The 21,082-nt window shown below is 34.1% G+C and overlaps 1 protein-coding gene across 12 annotated transcripts in view; it reads right to left on the bottom strand.

The window, feature by feature from the left end:
- The window catches only part of RALGAPA1 (Ral GTPase activating protein catalytic subunit alpha 1), a 253,551-nt gene that overhangs the window by 13,371 nt on the left and 219,098 nt on the right, over positions 1-21,082 (bottom strand). For all 12 annotated transcript variants that reach the window (XR_003515516.2, XM_027568751.2, XM_027568756.2 and 9 more), the window contains 2 exons: positions 17,696-17,854; positions 15,908-16,035 (listed from right to left, as the gene is read on the bottom strand). Coding sequence is in view for 11 of the 12 variants with exons in the window: in XM_027568751.2 (XP_027424552.2) it covers positions 15,908-16,035; positions 17,696-17,854 (287 nt within the window). In the remaining variant the exon portion in view is untranslated. The remainder of the gene's footprint in view (positions 1-15,907; positions 16,036-17,695; positions 17,855-21,082) is intronic.

Here is a 21,082-nt window from a genome sequence, read left to right as displayed (position 1 = left end):
GGAGACTTTCAGCTGGTAGGAATCTTTAATACAGAAGTAGCCAATCAAAAGAAATAACACACAGGTGCTGCAATCACAGCAATATAATTATCCACTAATCCTCCTTCCTTCTACTTTGCAAAAGCAGAAAAGGGGGGAAGGAATATTACTATTCTAAAAATAATAAAGGGAACTAAACATTTTTTCTAGTATAAATACTTTAAACCTAATCTGTGCTTAATATTAACATTATTATTCATTTTAAGTAACTACTTTTGATTTTAAACTTACATATGAAATTATTTATGGCCCTCTGTCACTGTGTCAAGACCAGCTGTCAAGAAACTGGGGTTCAATTTCAGCCTCATCCTGGAAAGAGATGCATGAATTTTCTGTGCTGCAGTTTATATGTTAAATGGGGATACCACCACCTGCTCCTATTTATGTAAGAGGGATGCTGAAGATAAAGGATATAAATATAGGGTAACCCAAAATTCTGCCTACAATCTGTGCTAAACATAGTTTTTCTGACTTTTGGTTCAAGTTTTTGTAAATAGCAGGTGCTGTCTCAGGGCAATTTTCAACGTCTGTTTAAGGAATATACCTGTATTCATGTGCAAGAACTCTGATAATAGTTCTTGTTCGTGGCATGTACAGAGGGACTTTTGACTTATGAGAGAGAAAATGGTTTCTCATAAGAAAAAGACAATATGAAGAAAAGAAGGATAAACACATTAGAAGTGTTACACTTTTCAATTTTACTAATGCACAGGGAGGATATAGAAAAGGTAGATTTGGTTTTAAAGAAGCAACAACCTTTCATTCTCTACAATTTTCTTAATAATCGAACGTAACTGTGAACTGCTTTTACCTGAGAAAGGGAAAAACCTTCAGTTTTGTGATCACTAATTCCATGGCATGCCCAGTAGGTTTTATACACATTTAGCTCAACTGTAATTTTAACTAGTCTCAAAAAAAATTGAAGTGTGTGTATAATATTGTACATAGCAAGAATGAGTATGAAGTATTTTTCAGAAAAAGGAGTTATGAAAATTACAAGTATATGTCTGAGACCTATCACTGCTTAATTAATTTCCTCAAGTTCAGATTTAATGTTTTCTCTCCTAAACAAGAAAAAAATATTGGCTCCTTTTTAAGTAAAGGCAAAGTATGAAGTGTTTATATCTATACTCAGTATCACAGTCTCAGAGATTTAATGCCCATTCTGAAATTCCTAAATTAGTAAGCACTTGCCTGCACTCAGATATTTCTGTGGCTTCTTTGCTGTTTTAACACTTAGGGATTTTATCTCCCTTCTCTGTACGGAAGATTCCAAGAGCAGTAATTGTAGGAAGAGGGAGGGGAGTTCTGCCTACTGACTTAAAATTTGGAGAGCACTACTTACAATATTCACCAAGTTTGTAAGATGGTTGGGGGGAGTTTTCACATCACAGAACTCAACAAATGTCACAAATGAGGGCCTCCTGGGGCGCCTGGGTGGCTCAGTCGTTAAGCGTGTGCCTTCGGCTCAGGTCATGATCCCAGGGTCCTGGGATCGAGCCCCGCATCGGGCTCCCTGCTTGGCGGGAAGCCTGCTTCTCCCTCTCCCACTCCCCCCGCTTGTGTTCCCTCTCTCGCTGTCTCTTTCTCTGTCAAATAAATAAAAATAAAACAAAAAACAAAAAACAAAAAACAAATGAGGGCCTCCCCCTGCTCTCAGAGCCAGTTGTTAAACACCAAGTATGCCTTTTTCTTTGTGCTTGTACTCCTAATAAACTAGTGGGGAGACTAATGTCATAGGGGCAGAGACCATGTCCTTTTTATTTTTACATATCCGGCACCTAACACAAGGCCCAGAAATACTCAATGACCGTTTATAAATTACAGAAAGAATGAATAAAGCTGGTCTGATAGTTAATAAGGAGACTGTTATGCAGAAAACCTCCTTCCTTTAATCCCAATTTGGCTCTCCAGAAGCAAAACCCTTTCGGTCCAATATAGTTGGGACTTTGCTACGATTGGATTTAGAGACAGAGTTTGAATTCTCCTGTGAGAGTCTGGTTCCACCCCTACCCTTGATCTTGCTGAACTTCTTTGGAAGAGGAAAAAGTATGTATGTATACATACATAAAGTGTAATATTAAGAAAAAAAATAACTTTTCAAAAAAATCTAATTGCCTAAAAAAATTCTATAAATCTTGAAAGTAATTACAACTCATTACAATTTAGCACTGAAATATTTTGGCCCACTGGTTGTGAAAATTTTTTAAATTTAAAGAAATCTTTAAAATTTTCATAAATTCTGAGGCAAGAAATTTAGTTAATAAACTAATTCTATTCATTTAAGTGGCCATCTGTAAAGAAAGGAGAAAGGGAAGAAATGTCGAGAAAATCTCTAGATAAAAATCAAATGAAGGGTAATTTCACCAAGTTTAGGCAGATTTCTAAAACTGCTCTGGTACACTATAAGAACAGATGTAACAATACTCTTGAAAAATAATATTCAGAAATTTAAATATTCAGGTTTTTAAAAAGACTATCTTGAGAGGGTTTATCCCAGGGCATCATTTATTGAGAATATCTTAGGACAGTCTGAACTAGAGGAAGGACACAACAATCATCTACCAACATTACTTTCAGGAAACTTAGCAAAATCAGCAAAATGTTTATTCGGCAATAAGCCTTGCCTGGATGGAGAATACAAACAGAGATTTGTTTGGAAAAACAAACCTGCTGATCTGTAGAGTTGGCACTAGAACCTTGGTCATTTAATAGTCCAGTGCTCTTTGTATATCCAATCTCAATGATTTCAGTTTTGTGTGGAGAAAAGAAAAGGCATAGAGGCATTTTATTTAGCTCAAGGATGGCCAGCAGAATGACTGTTAGCTTAAATTTGAAGACTACCATTTTTGAAAAATGTTTGCTTATATACTAGATATCATATATAATACAGGAAAAATCCTTGGCATGCTCTAACAAAAATGAGAAAATAAACCACATTTGACTTTTTAATTCTAAAGGGCCTTGAAATTATCTTTAAATATTCTGAAGCAATGTCATTACACAGGGTCTTGGAGAAATAATAATAAGTTTTATTGAGATACAGGATATATGTAGATATATTTTGTAAGTACATCTCAAAGATCACATGGTTGCTATTAGCAGTAGTAAAGGGTCATATTTTCTTGAAATATACAGGGCAATTAAGTACCCCATGGCCTAGGCATTGCTCATCTATAAGATGAAAGTAAACTATGCTTGCTTACATTATAAAGCAAGATCTGGTAAATTAATACTCACTTCTTTCCTACAGTAGCTAATTTCTTCAAGACACATGCAGTGTAGCTTTTATACTGTAAAAATTTCCCCTAAGTAAATGGAATGAATCTTGGTATTAATATTGTTTATTTGTATTAGCTTAATAGAAATTCTTCTGAAAGTCTGCAACAGGTTGTAACAAATTATTTTGTATGATTTTTTTGATGCATTATACTAATGAAATTCTTTAGTAGTTGCTACTATCTACGCAATGAAGGAAAAGCTGTGATTTGTCAGAGTAGACAAAGCTGGGCTTTAATCCATCCTTTTAACCATACTGCCAAGTCTATATTGTTTTCACTGCGTCTCAATTAGGAGACAGGCAGGACACCTGGTACTTCTTTATCTAAGTCCCATGGGCTGCCAGATGACTCAAAATCCATAACAGGTGCTAAGGCAGTGTGAGGATAGTCCTATTATTGAAAGCTGGAGTTGAATAAAATTTGGACCATATATAATTGCTCATAAATCAGTCAATTACTAAATGAAAACATTAAGTAAAAAGTTGATAAGCCCAATTCTACCAAAGTTCATGTAAATACATTTAAAAAGATTAACCTTAAATAAATAGGATTAAAAATTTAAACCTCCCTAAAGGTTCTGAAAATCCTTCCTGATTTAATAATCCAATAATCACTGGTGGTTTCTAAAAAGCACTAACATGATTATGAAATATGTATATTCCACTTTCATGAAAGTTGTATGAAGTAAAACATCTAAAAGAAAAACTGAGTTACCTAGATTTTAAATTTAATGCAGTTAAAATTTTAGATTCTCATTCTTGGTAAGATGTACTTGAAAATATTATTAAGTAATAATGACACTTTCACAGTCAATAGAGAACTGCTTCAGAATCACAAGTATTAGATTAAGACTTTAAAAAACATTGGGGGATGGTTAGAAACACTTTGTTCCTTTTTGGAACAAAAATTTCAGTACATTATAGTTGAGGAAATGAATGTATGTGTTTGAACTAAATACTAAACTTGAATTCTTGTTAGAAGATTGCAAAAAGAAAAAAAGTAAGTGAAATTTTACAGTGTACAATTACTTACGTGTTATCTCTACCTAAATGTGTACTAACTTAATTAAGATTTTGTTTAAATGCTATAATTATCAGGAGTACAGAAAAAGTGATTTATTATCATGGTAAGTAGTTACAAAGTACAACAAACTGTCATTTAAGACTGTGTCATAGAATCTATGATAAACAGTATATTGGCTTAAACTAATGCACTATATGCCCCTAGGGAATGATGGGCTTAGAGACTGGACTTTAACATCAAAATCTACCCATTAATCTTGACTTAAATATAATCTATTCTGCAGTAAAAGGAAGAATGGGCATTCAATGAATTACTGTTTTTGAAATACTGCACTGGTGCCCATTTACTAAAAGCATTTAAGGGAACATGAGGAAATGGACGACTAGTAAATTTTACGGACTGTTACTATTTCACAAACATGCATTTGATTTTTCACCAACTTAGCAAGAACATCCCATTTAAAAAAATTATAAATTAAAGGACATGTTGCAGAAATTATAATATTGCAATATAATTTAGTCAAGTTCAGCTGAAATCATCACCTATGGAAATATGCTGTAGGATCAGGATCCTAGGGGCTGAAGTAAGCTGAAGTAGATCATTGTTTCTTTGCATCAGAATCACCAAATGCTTGATTAGACTGACCAGAAAAAATGGAAAGGCCAGCAGTAGCGTTTATACAAATATCATGGCATACAATGCTTCATAAAAAGGGAAAGAACCCTCAGATTTTTAAATATACCCGAGAAACAGACTTCAAGGAGAGAGAGAACCAGAAATGACTGCAACAGTTATCAGCTATTCATTTAAATGATAAATCTCATATTAACCCTAAAATTTGCTGACTAGTTTATCTACAGTGGATTATTTTAGCACTTGCAATTGTTATGCATAAGATTAATTTACATTTCTATATTAATGTAGCTTGTAGGTATTCAGATATTTGGGAATTCTAAAAAACAGTATAAAGAAAATTAAGCCAAATTTGTGTTTAACTTTATCTGATATATGGATTGTGGTTTTAATCCATTTTCCCTTATTTTAAATTTAAAAAAATTTTGTGAAGATTAAAGAAATACATTTTCATCTAAACATAAAAAATATCATAAAGCAAAACTGACTTTCCTCTGTTATAATCCGGTGGGTTTAAAATAGATAATGGCATGTTAACAAGGAATTACTACAGGTGGTTGCTTAAATATATTTATTTGCTTTCTTTTTAGAGTAGGTATGTGCTAAATAAAAGTCAACACTCCTATCAAGAGAGTAAGTAAATGTAGAAACATCAGTTCTACAACAGCTACTTTTGCTCCTTCTCTTTTCTGAACAGCAATTAGTAAAGCAACCCCTTCCCCTCCTCCCTAGTGCTGTCAAGCTGTTCAGAGCAGTTTGCAACTCGACAATGGTACCATTGTGAATGCTCTCTGGGCTTCCTTCCCACAGAGAGTTAAATGGGCAGTTCCTGCTGCCCATGATTGGTGTCCAGTGAAATAATACTCAAGAGCCAGGTTTTATCAGCTTCACGCCAAAGAAGTGAAGCCAGGGAACCCAAGCCTTCATATCATACTGGACCATATGCCAACCCTGATGGCCCCAAAGGTTTATCACTATGAATCAGGATCCATCATGTCCCTTGTGAAATTTCACTTCACATACCTTATGTGAAATGCAAAGCTTCACTAAAAACCAAACCTTCTTTACAATTGGCATGAACAGATGGACGGTAACAGTGGTTTGGCAAGCAAAAGTTAAGATTTAAATAGGCTGTATTCTAGTGTTTGAGAGGAAAAGCAGTTAGAAGAAAATGGGGAGATTTGTGACCCATAGTTTAATTTTAATTCCATTATTGAGTTATTAAAAATTCAATGGCAAAACCCCTTATGTTTAGTAAAAGGAAAAGAATGGATTAAAAGCACTGCAATTCCTATGTCAAACAAGGTTAAAGACTAATTTCAGCTTTACATCATTCTTTGCTCTCTAAAATCCATAAATAGCATCTAAATCTGTTTTTATATTTAAACAAAGACTAAAATAAAACTTGTACATTATGTAGTAGGTGTAGTGAACGATAATGTGAGCATACCAGTGCACCTTCATCACTAATATAAAAAACATAAGGGTTTAACAGAAAAAAAAAAAAAGTCCCTGTTCTATCACAGGTGAAAATTTAAAGAAGATGGAAGTAGAGAAACTTCATTTTGTTTTTTTTTTTAAGTTTTTATTTATTTTTTTGACAGAGAGAGACACAGTGAGAGAGGGAACACAAGCAGGGGGAGTGGGAGAGGGAGAAGCAGGTTTCCCGTGGAGCAGGGAGCCCGATGTGGGGCTCGATCCCAGGATCCTGGGATCATGACCTGAGCCGAAGGCAGACGCTTAACGACTGAGCCACCCAGGCGCCCCTTCATTTTGTTATTTTAAATACACCTGATAGAGTTCTCTACCTTTCTTGTATTGTATGCACTATATGATCTAACTGTTAAGACTGGCATTATGTGGACCACACTACCACACTGGATTTGACAAAAAAACAGGTAAGATGGTGTAGTGCTTTCTTTTCCTTTGCTCTTTTTGCCATGAAGCCAATGTACTATCAGAATAGGATAAAAAAAATACCTAATTTATCAGTAACATAAAAACATAATTGTTTGTAAAAGCACAATAAGGCATAAAAGTACTTTACAGGAAAAGTGTAAAGAAGGCTTGTTATACAAGAATGTGAGTCTATCATAAAACTTAAGATTATGAATATCTCAAATGCTCTTTTTGAAATGGCAAATATATGTAAATATTATCACTTAGAGAACTTCTTAGTCTTATTACTAGCTATTACTGTTCTTAGCCTGGAAATTACTGTATGACTAAGTATAAAAAATACTTTATTTAAATCTATAAACTAATTTTAGGAAGGCTTTACTATAAAAGGAAAATACATTCAAGCTGTGCTCTGCTATTCAAGAAGTAAAAATTATATAAAAGCAAAAGGAACTGTCACCTTAGACACTGGCTGTTATATTACTGGTAGTAACATTACAAAACCAAGTTTATGTTTTGTTTTGTTTTTCTGCTTGACTGCATTATCTGGTTTGGACCTCAACTGCTATTATTCTTCCCTTTGCTTTATACCAGCCAATACTGAGGAACTCTTTGTATTTCTTAGCCACATTACACTTTTTTCCCTTCATGCTTCCCTGGTAAAACCATTCCTGGTTTCCTCCTCCCCACTATCCTCTCCCACTGTCATAAATTAATCACTTTTGCCATCCTACTTTGCAGATATCACTACTGCTGGACTCCTCACCAGAGGGCACTTCATTCATTCACTACTCACTCATTCACCCATCCATCCATCCAGACTGTAAGCCCCTGTACCAGACAGTAAGCTTTGAAAGGAGTGACTGTTTTTCTATCCCTAGCTTTTCTCTCACAGTGTCTCCTATACAGTAAGTAGTCAAGAAATATTTGGTGACTAAATGAAAGATCCCAAATTGCTTAGCAACCCTTTTTTGGGGTAAAGAAATATAAACTTTTTTTTTTTTTTTACATGAACAAGTTTGGATGCCACTCAATTTCTATTGAGATAGTCACCTTTTTCCCCTTTTATAATGACTTATCTCAAAAGATTTTATTCCTTTATTTCCGAGAGGATCTTTTTTTTTTTATAGATTTTATTTATTTATTTGAGAGAGAGAATGAGATAGAGAGAGAGCACAAGAGGGAAGAGGGTCAGAGGGAGAAACAGACTCCCTGCTGAGCAGGGAGCCCGATGCGGGACTCGATCCCGGGACTCCAGGATCATGACCTGAGCCGAAGGCAGTCGCTTAACCAACTGAGCCACCCAGGCGCCCTCCGAGAGGATCTTAAACATACTTATTTTAAAGTCATTTTGATGTTCAGTATAGCCTTTTTTAATACTTAAATCTCTCATTGGTGCATTAAGTGTTGATAGAGAATAAAAACTGAAAATATCTCTAGAATTAATATAACAAAACAGAAAAAGAAGTTGGTCATATACTGAAGTCATTTTTGTGAGCTCCCATTGTTTAAATATAGGAAAAGTAATTATTGGTCTTTATTAGTATGATGATCATCTTTGGAGAACATTAAAAGATGCCATTTTCAGACATTGGTTCAATTCTACAGAATAAACTTCACTATTACCAAAAATTTATTACATACAGATTTACATTTATTGCCTTTATATCTTTTTGAAAGGACAAAGGTATATTTGCTAGACCAAACATCTTTAAAGGCATGCAATAAAATATTTCCACAATGATTGTAAGGAAACCTCTCAAAATACCAATAACATCATCAACAGGCATATATTGCCATTTTTTAAAAAGAACAGCTGAACAAAATAAAACTGATATAAGAATATATTAGAATCACAACAGAAGTGTGGCACATATCCAGGGTCCCTGTTTAAATAATTACTCTGTGTGCATACATAGACTATAAGGTTTAGCAGTAAAATCCAGGATGGGGAGGAGGATGTTTAAACACAAGCTTTAAAAAAAAACCCAAAAAACAAAAAAACCCTTCAATAGCTATACCCATCTCTTTAACACAGGAGACTGAAACGCTCCCATTAGAGAGCACATTGTTAAGTAAATAAGAATGTTTGCTCTTAGAGAGGGCCTACTGCAATGGTTAATAGCCAAGGCACAAGGGCTGCAAGCATTTCAAAAGCCACAAAGCCTGGGTCACTTAGTTGGTGAGACATTTTATTTAAAGAATTCTCTTCTTTTGAAGTATGAATGACCACAATCATAAATCTTAGAGTTTGTAACAAATAACCAATTTGTCCATGAAGTTTAAGACTTTCATTTAGAAAATATGTAGAACAAAGGGCACTTAACAAGATACTGAGGGCTCTTAATGGAATCACTGATGTAGGTGATGCAAAAAGGTTCAAGAAGTGAAACTGAAGACATCAGCAGTATGTAGACTCCTATAGCTGCCCCTCCCAGCTCTCCTGTGGTGCCCACCTTCCTTGCCGTTCAGCAGGGAGTGTAAGCCTTCAGGACTATAACCACTGCTGCCTCTGTCCTTGGGGAGTTGGGGTGGGGGACATTAAATTGTACTCTTCCTAAGACATCTGTCACTTCATCAAGACACAAGTGTTTTGGCTCACTTTTCTCTTTGACAGATCCTACCTGCCCTCCTGCCCTCCTGTCCTCCCGCAAGAAGTGGAGGGGGAAACCTCACTGACTACTGATCTCTGAAAATTATTTCCATTAAACTGTAATGCCCTTTTCTAATAAAAATATAACAATGAATCAGTCAAAATACAGCACCCTTGTGTGTATGCTATTCTGGCTTGTTCATGTTTCAGAGGCAGTTTCTACTGTTCTTAGGTTTCCTTATCTATCCAGCATGGTCTTACAGTTGTAGCCTAGACTAATACAAACCACCAAATATAACAACAATGAACAACTTTTTTTAAAAGTACACTGGAAAATGAATAGAAATTTTCTGTTAAAAAGAAAAATTGAACAGTTCATCCATCCACCCACGAAACCATCTGCCCTAACCTGTACTATGACAACAAATTGCTGACTGACCACTTATCACTGTGCTAGAAGTTAGTGAAACCAGGATTAGTAAGACTTATTAATATGTGCACACACAATAAGTCCTATAACAAAATGTTACAAGGCAGTATGTTGTTTAGTGAAGGAAACTTTTTTTTTTTTAAAGTTTGGGTCATGCAGAACGACTATATTAGGTGGAAGACAGTAGAGAAGGGCATTCTTGGGACAAAAACATAGAAAAGAGAAGGGCATTTGGGGATGATAAATATGGTCTAACTAGACACAGGGTGTCCTGGGTGTCAGTGTGGTGGGACATGAGAGTAAGGATGGGGGCGGTGATGGAAGGAGTACCGGTATGTTTGACAAAACTACAGTAAGAGATATGAGGTTGGGAGGGTTAAGCTAATAACTGCTTGCATGTAGTCAAAGAATTCACGTAAGAATTTCAATACACGAAAACTAATGATGTAATGTATGGTGATTAACATAACAATAAAAAATTTAAAAAAAAAAAGAATTTCAATACACAGTCAAGAGCCAGCACAAGTCTTTGTGCTCTGTATACTTACATCTGTGTTTTAGAGGAGTATTTCTAGTGTAGAGCATAAAAGTATCATCAAGTATCAGGTAACTACCATTTTCTGAGCTCTTGCTACATGACGGGCTGCTTAGTGCTTCATGCAGATAATTTAATCCTTACAACAGTCTTGAGTTTAGTACTCTTTTTACAGATTAAAATAAAACTTAAGTGGTTCTGGACTTCGAAACTCAGGCTGATATGCCAACAATCAGCTTCTACATTTTAAAATATAATTTATAAATTAAGGACAGTCCATATTTATGAATATTATCTTCTGAAGAAATAATCTTCAAAAGACAGTATACATAAAATTATGTAGTTTCTCAATAAACTCACTTTCTTCTAACACGAAATGGCAGTAATATTGATGGGCCTCCCTAAGAGGTTTTATAACATTCTATCATAATGAATGGCAAACTACATTAGTGGAGCCAATCAATTACATTTCATTTCATTTTGGCTCTCATACTTTTGCAACAAGTTCTTTACATTTGAGTAGTAGAACTGCAAGAGATAACAAACTGTGACTAATTGAAGAATGATCATTGACTTCTGGTAATTTGTCTGATAAAGTTAAAACAGAAACCCAATTCTGGCATTTACAAAAAGGTCAAATCTAAACAGATTAGAACAAATCAAATAATATTGGTTTGGTAGGAAAGAATATTAAACCTAGGAAGAATGTGTTTTTTAAAGATGCCATTTAATTGTATGATACCCCCCATACTGTGTATTTCAGAATATCACATATATATTATATACATACATACAAAGCCCCTAAATATAAATTACAAGAATTATAACAGACATGCTGCATTCCATCTATTAAAATCTCACCCTCTGAGGCCCAGATTTTCCTTGCATTCTTCCTTTATTTTCTTACTCCTAAAGTAATAACTTCATCCTTAGAACTCCCAGAGCATTTCATCTATAACCCTACTATGTCACATTTTATCTTAATTATTAATTTACATATTATTCTCTCCCCTATTAAATTATAAGCTTATTGGAGAAAAAAATTACCATCTACAGCTGCCCCTTCAACAACATGGAGGCTGGGGTGCCAACACCCCTGCAGCCCCCAAATTTTTTAACTCCCCCAAAACTTAACTACTAATAGCCTACTGCTGATCAGAGCCTTACAACATATTTTGTATGTTACATGCATTTCATACTGTATTCTTAAAATAAGCTAGAAAAAATATTAAAGTATTAAAAAATATTAAAATCACAAGGAGGAAAAAATACATTTTACATTATCAGAAAAAAGCCCACACGTAAGTGGACCTGTGCAGTTCAAACCTATGTTGTTCAAGGCCCAACTGTGATTTGTCTCTACATGTTTCTCAAATCTTTACCACTATCATAAAAGTGATCAGGAAATATTTTTGATAGAAGAATAACAGTAAAGTTCTATTTCTTGAGCTGGTGGTAAACTGTAATTATTCACCATATAGTACACTTAGAATTTACGTACTTTTTTCAAATTATATTTTTCAGTAAGAAAGGTTAAAAAGAAAAATTAAGAAAAATGGGACATGTGAGACTGTTAATTTTGTCAATTTGGCTAGGTCATGGTATCCAGTTTTTGGTTAAACACCAGTTTTGGCATTGCTGTGACGGTATTTTTTCAGATGTGATTACCATTTACAATCAAGAGACTTTGAGTAAAGCAGATGATACTCTATAATGTATGTGAGTGGGCATCAACCAATCAGTTGAAGGTTAAGAGAAAAGACTGAGGTCCCCACGGAAGTAAGGAATTCTACCTCCAGATGTCTTTTGACTCAGATTACAACATCAACTCTACCTAAGAACTCCTGCAGATTTCAGACTTGCCAGTCCCCCACAACTGTGTGAGCTAATTCCTTAAAATTAATCTTTCTCTCTTTATGTATGTATATACCTACATCCTATTGATTCTGTTTCTCTGAGAACCCTAATACAACATGATTATATACCGTAACTTTGAAAATTTCTTTGTATAATAAATCTCATGTTAAAAAAAGAAACAGTACACATAGCATCATATTTAACATTTGTACATAGTTGAAATGTCTCTAGGATCGTAACAAAAATTGCTTTAAAATTTTTATTTAAGGTATAGAGTAATGATAGCCAAGATCATGAAATTAATACTACATTATTCCCACTGCAAAAAAAAAGCCAAAAAATTAAAACAACAAAACAACCCAACCCCAACACACACACACACACACACACACACACACACACACACACACTCAACAGGTCACTAACAAATGATGGCTAAGATCAACCTGAAATACCCCTCCGGTCCACTGGTTACCCAGAATCTGCCTTTTCTTCCTCCCCAGCATTGCATTTCAATTCTAATTGTATGATCAAACCAACAAATTGAGCTTGAGACCAAAAAAAAAAAAAAAAAAAAAAAAAATCACCTAGCTGACAAAGACCAAGGTTGCAAGAAAATGCTTTTCAAGTACAAGTAATGCAAGAAATGACAAGTGAAGTGAAGGAGAGGTTTCAAAGCTTGAAAGACAGTCATCAATACTGACAGATTACTGTAATTCTGGCTGCCAGCATGATCGATTTGGAGAGCATATGACAATCAATATTGTCCTCATTTAGTGAACAACATTAGATTCATAGTTACTGAAGATGTTCCCAGGATAAAATTTAAACTGTATTTAATGATCATAAATAGCACAATTTATGCTGTGGAATCTTGGTGGGTGTACTTTTATTGGGCATAAAATAACTAACACAGCAGTACAATTATCCAAATATAAGTGAGTTTATTATATATTCTTTTATCCCTTTATTTCTCTTATGAGGATTAAAGTAGTAACTGGTGGTTTTCAAAGCCTACTTCTATTTCAATTTGTCATAATTTCTGTTAAGTTCCATTGATCTGTTTTAGAACACATGGTTTTTTCCTTAATGGGAACTTATCTGGATTTGTCAAAAACATACATTTTAAAGTTTAATGTATTTCTGAAATAGGTATTTATTTAAATTTCAAGACATCTATATTTCAATATCTTAAAAGCACCTAGTTGTAACTTAGTATATAAGGTTGAATTTAAAAATCAAGTAATCTACCTATATGAAATCATTTCCCCTGACATTTAGAATATAGAACTTTGTGAATCCTCGTAAAAGAAGACTATATATTCCTCAGATTAGCAAAGGCTAGGAGCACTTTATTATATCCTTAAATAGTATGGGGAAATAATTTCCATATAGCTTCTAAATTCAAGCTTCCGAGTCAAGAAAAATTTCTTTGATCTGATTTTATATTTTTATTGAGTGTTCCAGAAGGTTCCGCTGATGGAAATTGCTCATATTTGCTGTGTAAATAAAGTGTTCATGTTTACTCTTTCAATCTGAAATTATCTCTCTTCATTTTAGAAATTTTCTCCAATGTGGTATCTATTAATGTCTCAGCAAGATGAACTATTTAAAAACTTCAAGAAACAGGCCTGAAAATCCAATCCAATCAATAGACCTACCAACCAACCAAACATAAAAACTCAATTAGGCAATTCCTTGGTGTTGGGTAGAGTTGTTTTAATATTGACTGTAATCTTTACAGATAACAGAATTAATCACTGCACAAAATAATGTACCCTATTTCATTTACTAAGCACATCCAAATTCATTACCTCATTTAATCTTCACAATAATTCTGAGATGGGTATTATCTTTTTTACAGACAAAGAAAGCGAGGTTTAGAAATTCTGTGACTAGACCAAGATCACAAGGCAGAGCTTGAGTTAAAATCAGTTATTTTCTAACTGCAAATCCAGCCACCATACCTCTAGTATAACATGCAAATCTGAATTAGTTCTCAAGAGTATGAACTTAGGTGCAGGAAAAAGAAATCAAGCCATAGCCCCAATACTTTTAATTTTGCATTTAACTACTTGGTAAGGTGAGCATCTTAAATGTTTGTACCTTGGGTCAGAAACAGTTTGTGTTTGCTCAAAAAATTGAGTTCCTGTTTTATGACACAAGAGGCAAACAGAGTTTTGTACCACAGTCTACACTCTCTCTCATCATTTTCCCAAAAGATTTAAGGCATTGTTTCAGTTGTGTCTTAAGTGAAATGGCGGAGGACACTAACCTCAGGATGAACATCAGGATCAGGCAAACTGTAAGGAGGCAAAGGTCAGAAAGAAGACAACCTCAGAGGAGTTGACAATGTGGATAAATTTAGTTTATGGGTAATAATCTGTTTATTCCTTGTAGGATTAGCTACCTTTCTAGAGATACTCAGGAAATAATAAACCAAATCGTTACATTTCACAACAATGATCACCTCAAATCTGAGCTTTCAACTTAAAAGTGAAGATATAACTGTCACAAATAAGAAATGCTACATAAATGTTATTAAGCTTAATCAATGTGCCATGCCATGATCCACCTATAATTCCATTTCAGTGTTAGAATACATGAGAAATTACATAGGAATCAGATTGCTTAAGTCAATTTTCATCAAAAGAAGAGAATACATGTGGCAGACTTACAATAAATCCATACTATGTGGAATAGAACATAGGATATTTTAAAAAGCCTTCCCTGTAAAGCTTAAGTAAAAGAAAAAGAACTGAAATGTTTTTAATCATATAGAAAAGGTACATGGAAACACAAATTCATTTTAGAAAGGAATATCAGAAAACAATTTAAAATTTAAAACTGTGTACATATTATGTGCCAGCCACTGCTCTAAGGGCTTTATACATATTGAATCATTCATTTCTCATAACACAATGAGCTAGACGTTATCATTCTCATTTTATAGATATGGAAACTGAGGCTGAGAGGTTAAATAATTTGCCCAAGGCTAGATAGCTAAGGAAGTGATGGCCAGCATTTGAGTCCAGAGATCTGGCTCCAGAAACCATGTTCTTAAACACGCCATGTCCTCTCATACTTCCACATCTTTGTTTATCTTGTTCCCTCTGCCTGGAATGCTCTTCTCAATCTCATCCACCCGATTAACTCTTATTCATCATCTTTCAATATTCAATCCTCACATTTCTCATAAGTGTTTCCTGACACCATTGCCCTTCCAGCTGAGAGGCTGCTTGTCATTATACATCCAGAACACTACATAACTCTGTTACAACACATGCACTAAAAACAGTATATTTCCTCAACTAGACTGAGTACTTTATGATGACTATTTCGGTTATTTTTATACATCTATAGTGTCAGAGTACCTAGCAGTACTCTAGAGTATTAGAGTACCCCTAATGGGTCCTAATTAATTAATCAAAAGAAAAGTACTGATTAGTAGTATGTAAAAGAAAATATATCACTCAAATATCGTAAGTGCTCAAACACTGGGGAGGAAGTCTATCATCTATATATCAGTAAACAAAAATTCACCTAACACATAAGAAATACCTACCTTGGAAAGTAGACATGTATTAGAGTAGAAACCCTACTGTTAAAAAGGATACAAGTTTTGATACAATGGAATCAGAGATTTCAGAGCACGGCTTGCATTTATAGCTGTTGCTCGAACCATAATGGGTAGGACCTTTCCATTCACAATAGCACCATCAAAAAGTGGACCAAAGAAGGGAACCTGAATGAGAAATTAGAACATAATTTTATACTCATATTGGAGAAAGGTTACAAATAAGAACAATCAAGACATTGCACACAAAAATGTTTCTACTTCCTCTTTAGTTCTTCCTTCAGTAGAAATACTATTCAAATTCAATTATTTTCCATGATTAACACCAGGACAATAAACAAAAAATGCCAAAGGTCTACAGCGTTTCCCATTCAAAAAACTGTGCTTCATTTAACTGACTAAATAATTCATATCCCTGACAGTTTTCAAATTTTTGTAGCCTTAATTGTACACAAAAACCCAACACTGGAAAAAAACACAGTGACGATAATACATCCTTATAGGCAGCAAATTAGTTCTTCATTATTTTTGTGTGATACCAGTTTTACTACAGAACCTAAAAGACTTTTATTACATGGTTTATTAGAAAAAAAATCTATGTCTTGGTAATTGTCATTTTTATCAGATGACTGACAGTGTCAAAGTTATTCTGTTTGAGTATGGTTGGTACAAATGACAGCTGAAGGCAAAGATGTGAGCTGTGAATAATACAGTAAATATGTCAAAAAATATGGCTTTGTGGCCATATATTGTCCCTGATGTATATTCTTGATTTTTAAAAAAATTTTTTAAAGATTATTTGAGAGAGAGAGAGAGAGAGAGAGAGAGAGAGCGCAGAGCCATTGAGAGAGAAAACGAGTGGGAGGGAGGAACAGAAGGAGAGGGAGAAGCAGGCTCCCCACTGAGCAGGGAGCACAACCACAGGGCTCCATCTCAGGACCCTGGGATCATGACCTGAGCGGAAAGCAGATGCTCAACCGACTGAGCGACCCAGGTGCCCCTCTTGATTTTTTTTAAAAAGAGAAAAAACCTGGGGAGGAAGGGGACACTGAAAACAAAACAAAAACAAAAAAAGAAAAAAAGAAAAACCCATTAAAAATGTAAAAACCATTAATAGCTAGCTTTCAGGCTGTACAAAAATAGGAAGTGGGCCATAGTTTGCTGACCTCTGGTTTAGATAAACCCTAAAAAAACCTGGCTGTAAGCTTAAATTCACACCTGGGAAACAGTCTTATTCAAGAAATTCTAACGATTCATGATCAACTGTGAAAAAATACGTTTCCTATAAATTAAAAAGTATTCAATTAAAAAAATAAGAAAGACACCAAAACACTACCACACTTTTTAAATTATTTTGAAAGAAAATACTTCTGCAAGTGTATTTCAACCCTATGGTATAAGAGATCCAACTAGAAGTTTTTTGGTTTTTTTTTGACATTGTAGACCTTTCCTTTATTAAGGAACATGACTAAATAATCATGTAATTCTTAGTAAGATATATTAACTAAAAATACAAGAATGATTACTTCTTATTGTATAATCATCCTCTTAATAAAAGGTAATCCTTTTGTGAGCTTGGTAGAAAGCAACTTTCACTCTGGCACTACCTTAGCCTTCTCCCATTTGAACATAGTTTCTTGCTATTTTTCCAGTTTTAGCTCCTTCTGAATCAGACTTAGACAATTTACATAGCTACCAGAGTCTGTGTCTCACTTCCCCCTGTTTTCACAACCTGATATGCCTAGTCTAATTCTTCTGAAAGAAGAAACTCACAAACCCACATACAGCTCAAAATATATTATTAAAATGTAACATAAGGAGTTCTTACCTCTGGTTTTTTCATTATCTGAATACTGAACATGTGATTTTTCATTGGATATATTACAATAAGGACATCACCGAATTCTGTAGGAATAATTCCTCTCCTGTAGTCTCTAGTATGCTCTGACCAAACAATGTGTACTTCATCATTTCCCAAATGTCTCAACTGGAAAACCAAGAAAATAGTTCATAGTGTTTTAGAAAAAAGCATATAGCTCTTTATACAGCTACTGACAATATACTATACTATAAGAAGATTAAAAGGTCAAGAAATAAAAAACTATAAATTTCATTTGATCATTTTCACATGAAACACAAACACTCAAAACATTAGGAGACACTGCAAAAGACCAGAAAATTTTCAGCTGTCAACAATGGGAAGCAGAGAACTTAGATGAAAAAAATTCCCATACAGCCCAAATACTCTTCTTAACTAGCAACTATACTAGTTTCCCACTACCAAGCCTTTTACAAGACTGTTTAAATGTTTTTAAAAAGTGAGCAACGTAAGATTCTTCTCCCTTTTTTCTGACCATTCTTTCAAAGGGCTAATGAGCAGTAAAGTTGCCTAAAGAAGGCAACAGGAAGAGAAGGAAAAGAAATAGATAATTCATAAATTGGGTAAATAATCTATTAAGTAAGAGAAGGTTGACTGTATTTGGTTCAACATTTTTCCGCGGTTTCTTTGCCTATGAAACACTGTATATGAAATTCTTCCAAACAGACTTCTTGAAATGTGTTAGACTCTCAAGATGTTGTTTAAATATTTGTGGTGCTTACAAAGGTGCTTCTGGCAATCAGAGAGAGTTAACATTATGATGATTAAAATTATAAAAAAGCAAAACATCCAAAAGTTGGATTTCTAAGTTATCAGAAAAATGAACTTAATACCCATTAGTCTTGAGTTTTCTTCATAGAGATTATCATATAAACATGCATTTCAATATAAAATTTGGTTATCTTAGATTAATTGATTCTGTTACTGCAAACACCTGAGTCCTTTTTTGGTGCGTATCTCACATGAGGTTTTCTACTACTTTCAGGTAAATGGACATACTGTATGTGTGACACACTCAAGGTTTAGAAGGTTTGGAAGAGAGAACTAGGATAAGTGCCATCAATATTTTTTGATGAGCTAACATACAAGCAATTTCTGTTTTTGAAATATGCAATCTACTTGGCTTAAAGACCACAGAGTAAGAAAAAAGTTAAATGTGTGATTTCAACAAACAAAAAAGAACTTAAGCCTAATTAATGAAAGGCTCTCTCTTCTGTTACCCTTAACCCTGGAGTTTTTGTTTTTGTTTTTAAGTAAGCCCTACGCCCGTGGGGCTTGAACTCATTACCCAGAGATCAAGAGTTACACACCACTGAATGAGCCAGCCAGGCACCCCAGAACCCTGGAGTTCCTAACCTGGGCTCAAGGAGTCTGTGAATATTTGAAAGTTACGTGTAAAATTTTATTTGTGTATTTTTCTGAGGAGAGAGTCTATCAAATAGAGTATGTAACCCAAAAAAAGCCAAGAACCAGTGTTCTAATGGTTTTTAAAGTCCCTAACAGCAGTCTATCTAGAAAATCCTAATTACCATGAATATCATTAAAGTATCTGAAAATACAAGGCAAATCCCTCAACTTTAACTTTTGTATTCCTAAGCAAGAAATGCCCCCTCAGATACTTCGATTGGATAAAAAGAGTACCCAGGCTAACTCCATAGACCAAAATCTATTATTTAAGAAATACAGTATACAAATATTTATTTTCTTTTAAGGAGGGCTTTAGGCTTAAGTATATTAAATTTTTTCTTCTTCTTGGAAACCATAATCATACTCTAAATGTATGATGGTAGGCCTAACCATCAAAATACTGTTTAAGTTTTAATTCTCATTATTTACACCACACCACACACATGTGTGGACACACACACCCGTTAAATAATATAAATTTAGTACTTGGGCTTTGTGACATTTTTAAAAACCAAACAGATTACACAACTTAGAAAAGCCATGGCTCTATAATTTCATTTTTTAATCAAAATACTTTAAAAATATCCTTCCTATACAGCCATCCCCATGTGTCAGCTTCCCTAATAGGTTTATGTTAACTGAATACAAAAGAAATGTGAAATAAATTTAACCAGGAGGGATGATCCAATCTAATTTTGATACATTAATGTCATATGCTGTACATGTTACAATAGCAGCCAGATCTAATACTAAGCTCCAGGCTATACTGAGATTTCCAAATGGCAGATTGTTCTAAGTGATATCAAGTATAATTGAAGTAATAAACGATAGTAAAAGCTGAGCACACTGTCAGGAAGAATTTAAGTATTTACTTTTTAAAATTAAATGAGTTAGGTTAGGAAAGACAAGACAACTGAAATAATGCAGGTCTCAATTTACAGAAAATTCCTTTTATTTATCTGCTACATTAACCCTTGAACTCTTGCCAAAGCTATCTATAATTTCTAGTGCCCACTTATCTAAAGAAATGAGAGAACAGGGCAACTAAAGTTTTTTCTTATAACCAAAGCTTGTCTTCAAATATCTACCACAGAGTATTAAAAGTCTGTTATAGAAGCTTAATGGAAAAAAAAACAACATATTTTTACTAAGACACTGTAATGAAGAAATTTGTGGCAAAGAACCATGCATATAACAAAGTCATTCTAAACATGTTCAAGCATTCTAAGGGGGAAGCTTCAAGAACATTCTTATCATTTTTTTAAGTGTTGTTGTCCTGATTAGGCATGTTTTTGTATCTTTAGGTCTTTAAAACCTGCAACATAATAAACACAAATTGAGAAATTGCTAACCATTGCTATGTATATCTTATCAATTTTTGAAAGATTACTGAATGAATTTTGAGTATTAAGTTAATAGAAATTTCAGAAGTACGTTTGACATATTTAACACAAATACTTTATACAATATTTTATGTTTATTCCTTATCTCTTATGGACTTACAAGATTGTGTTCTGTGTATACTCTCCAGGTTTTTCTATACTCTGAGAACTCTTAAAGAGTTCCTACCTACATGTTTTTGTACCCAGATACCAATCACTTCTGAAACAGAGTACAAGACTTAAGTACATGGGATGAATCTGTTAAAATGATTGGTGACCAAATGATTCTTCCAAATTCACTTCAAATGCTGTTGAAATAATTTTATTTCAGGGTATATAATATAGGCTGCAGATTATCATTATCAATTCAGGAAGATAAAAGTACTTAATGAAATTCAACATGTGTAAAATTGATGTCCTCAATACATTATAGAATATCAGCATTGGAAGAGACCCTAAAGCTCTGATTTCCTACCCAATACAGAACTCCCACTGCAATATCCTTGACAAGTAATCCTGCCTCTGCCTCAATACTTCTACGGTTGGG

Source organism: Zalophus californianus, chromosome 6 (assembly GCF_009762305.2).
Source record: "Zalophus californianus isolate mZalCal1 chromosome 6, mZalCal1.pri.v2, whole genome shotgun sequence".
Lineage (NCBI taxonomy): Eukaryota > Metazoa > Chordata > Mammalia > Carnivora > Otariidae > Zalophus > Zalophus californianus.
This window is presented reverse-complemented; position numbering and strand designations above follow the sequence as displayed.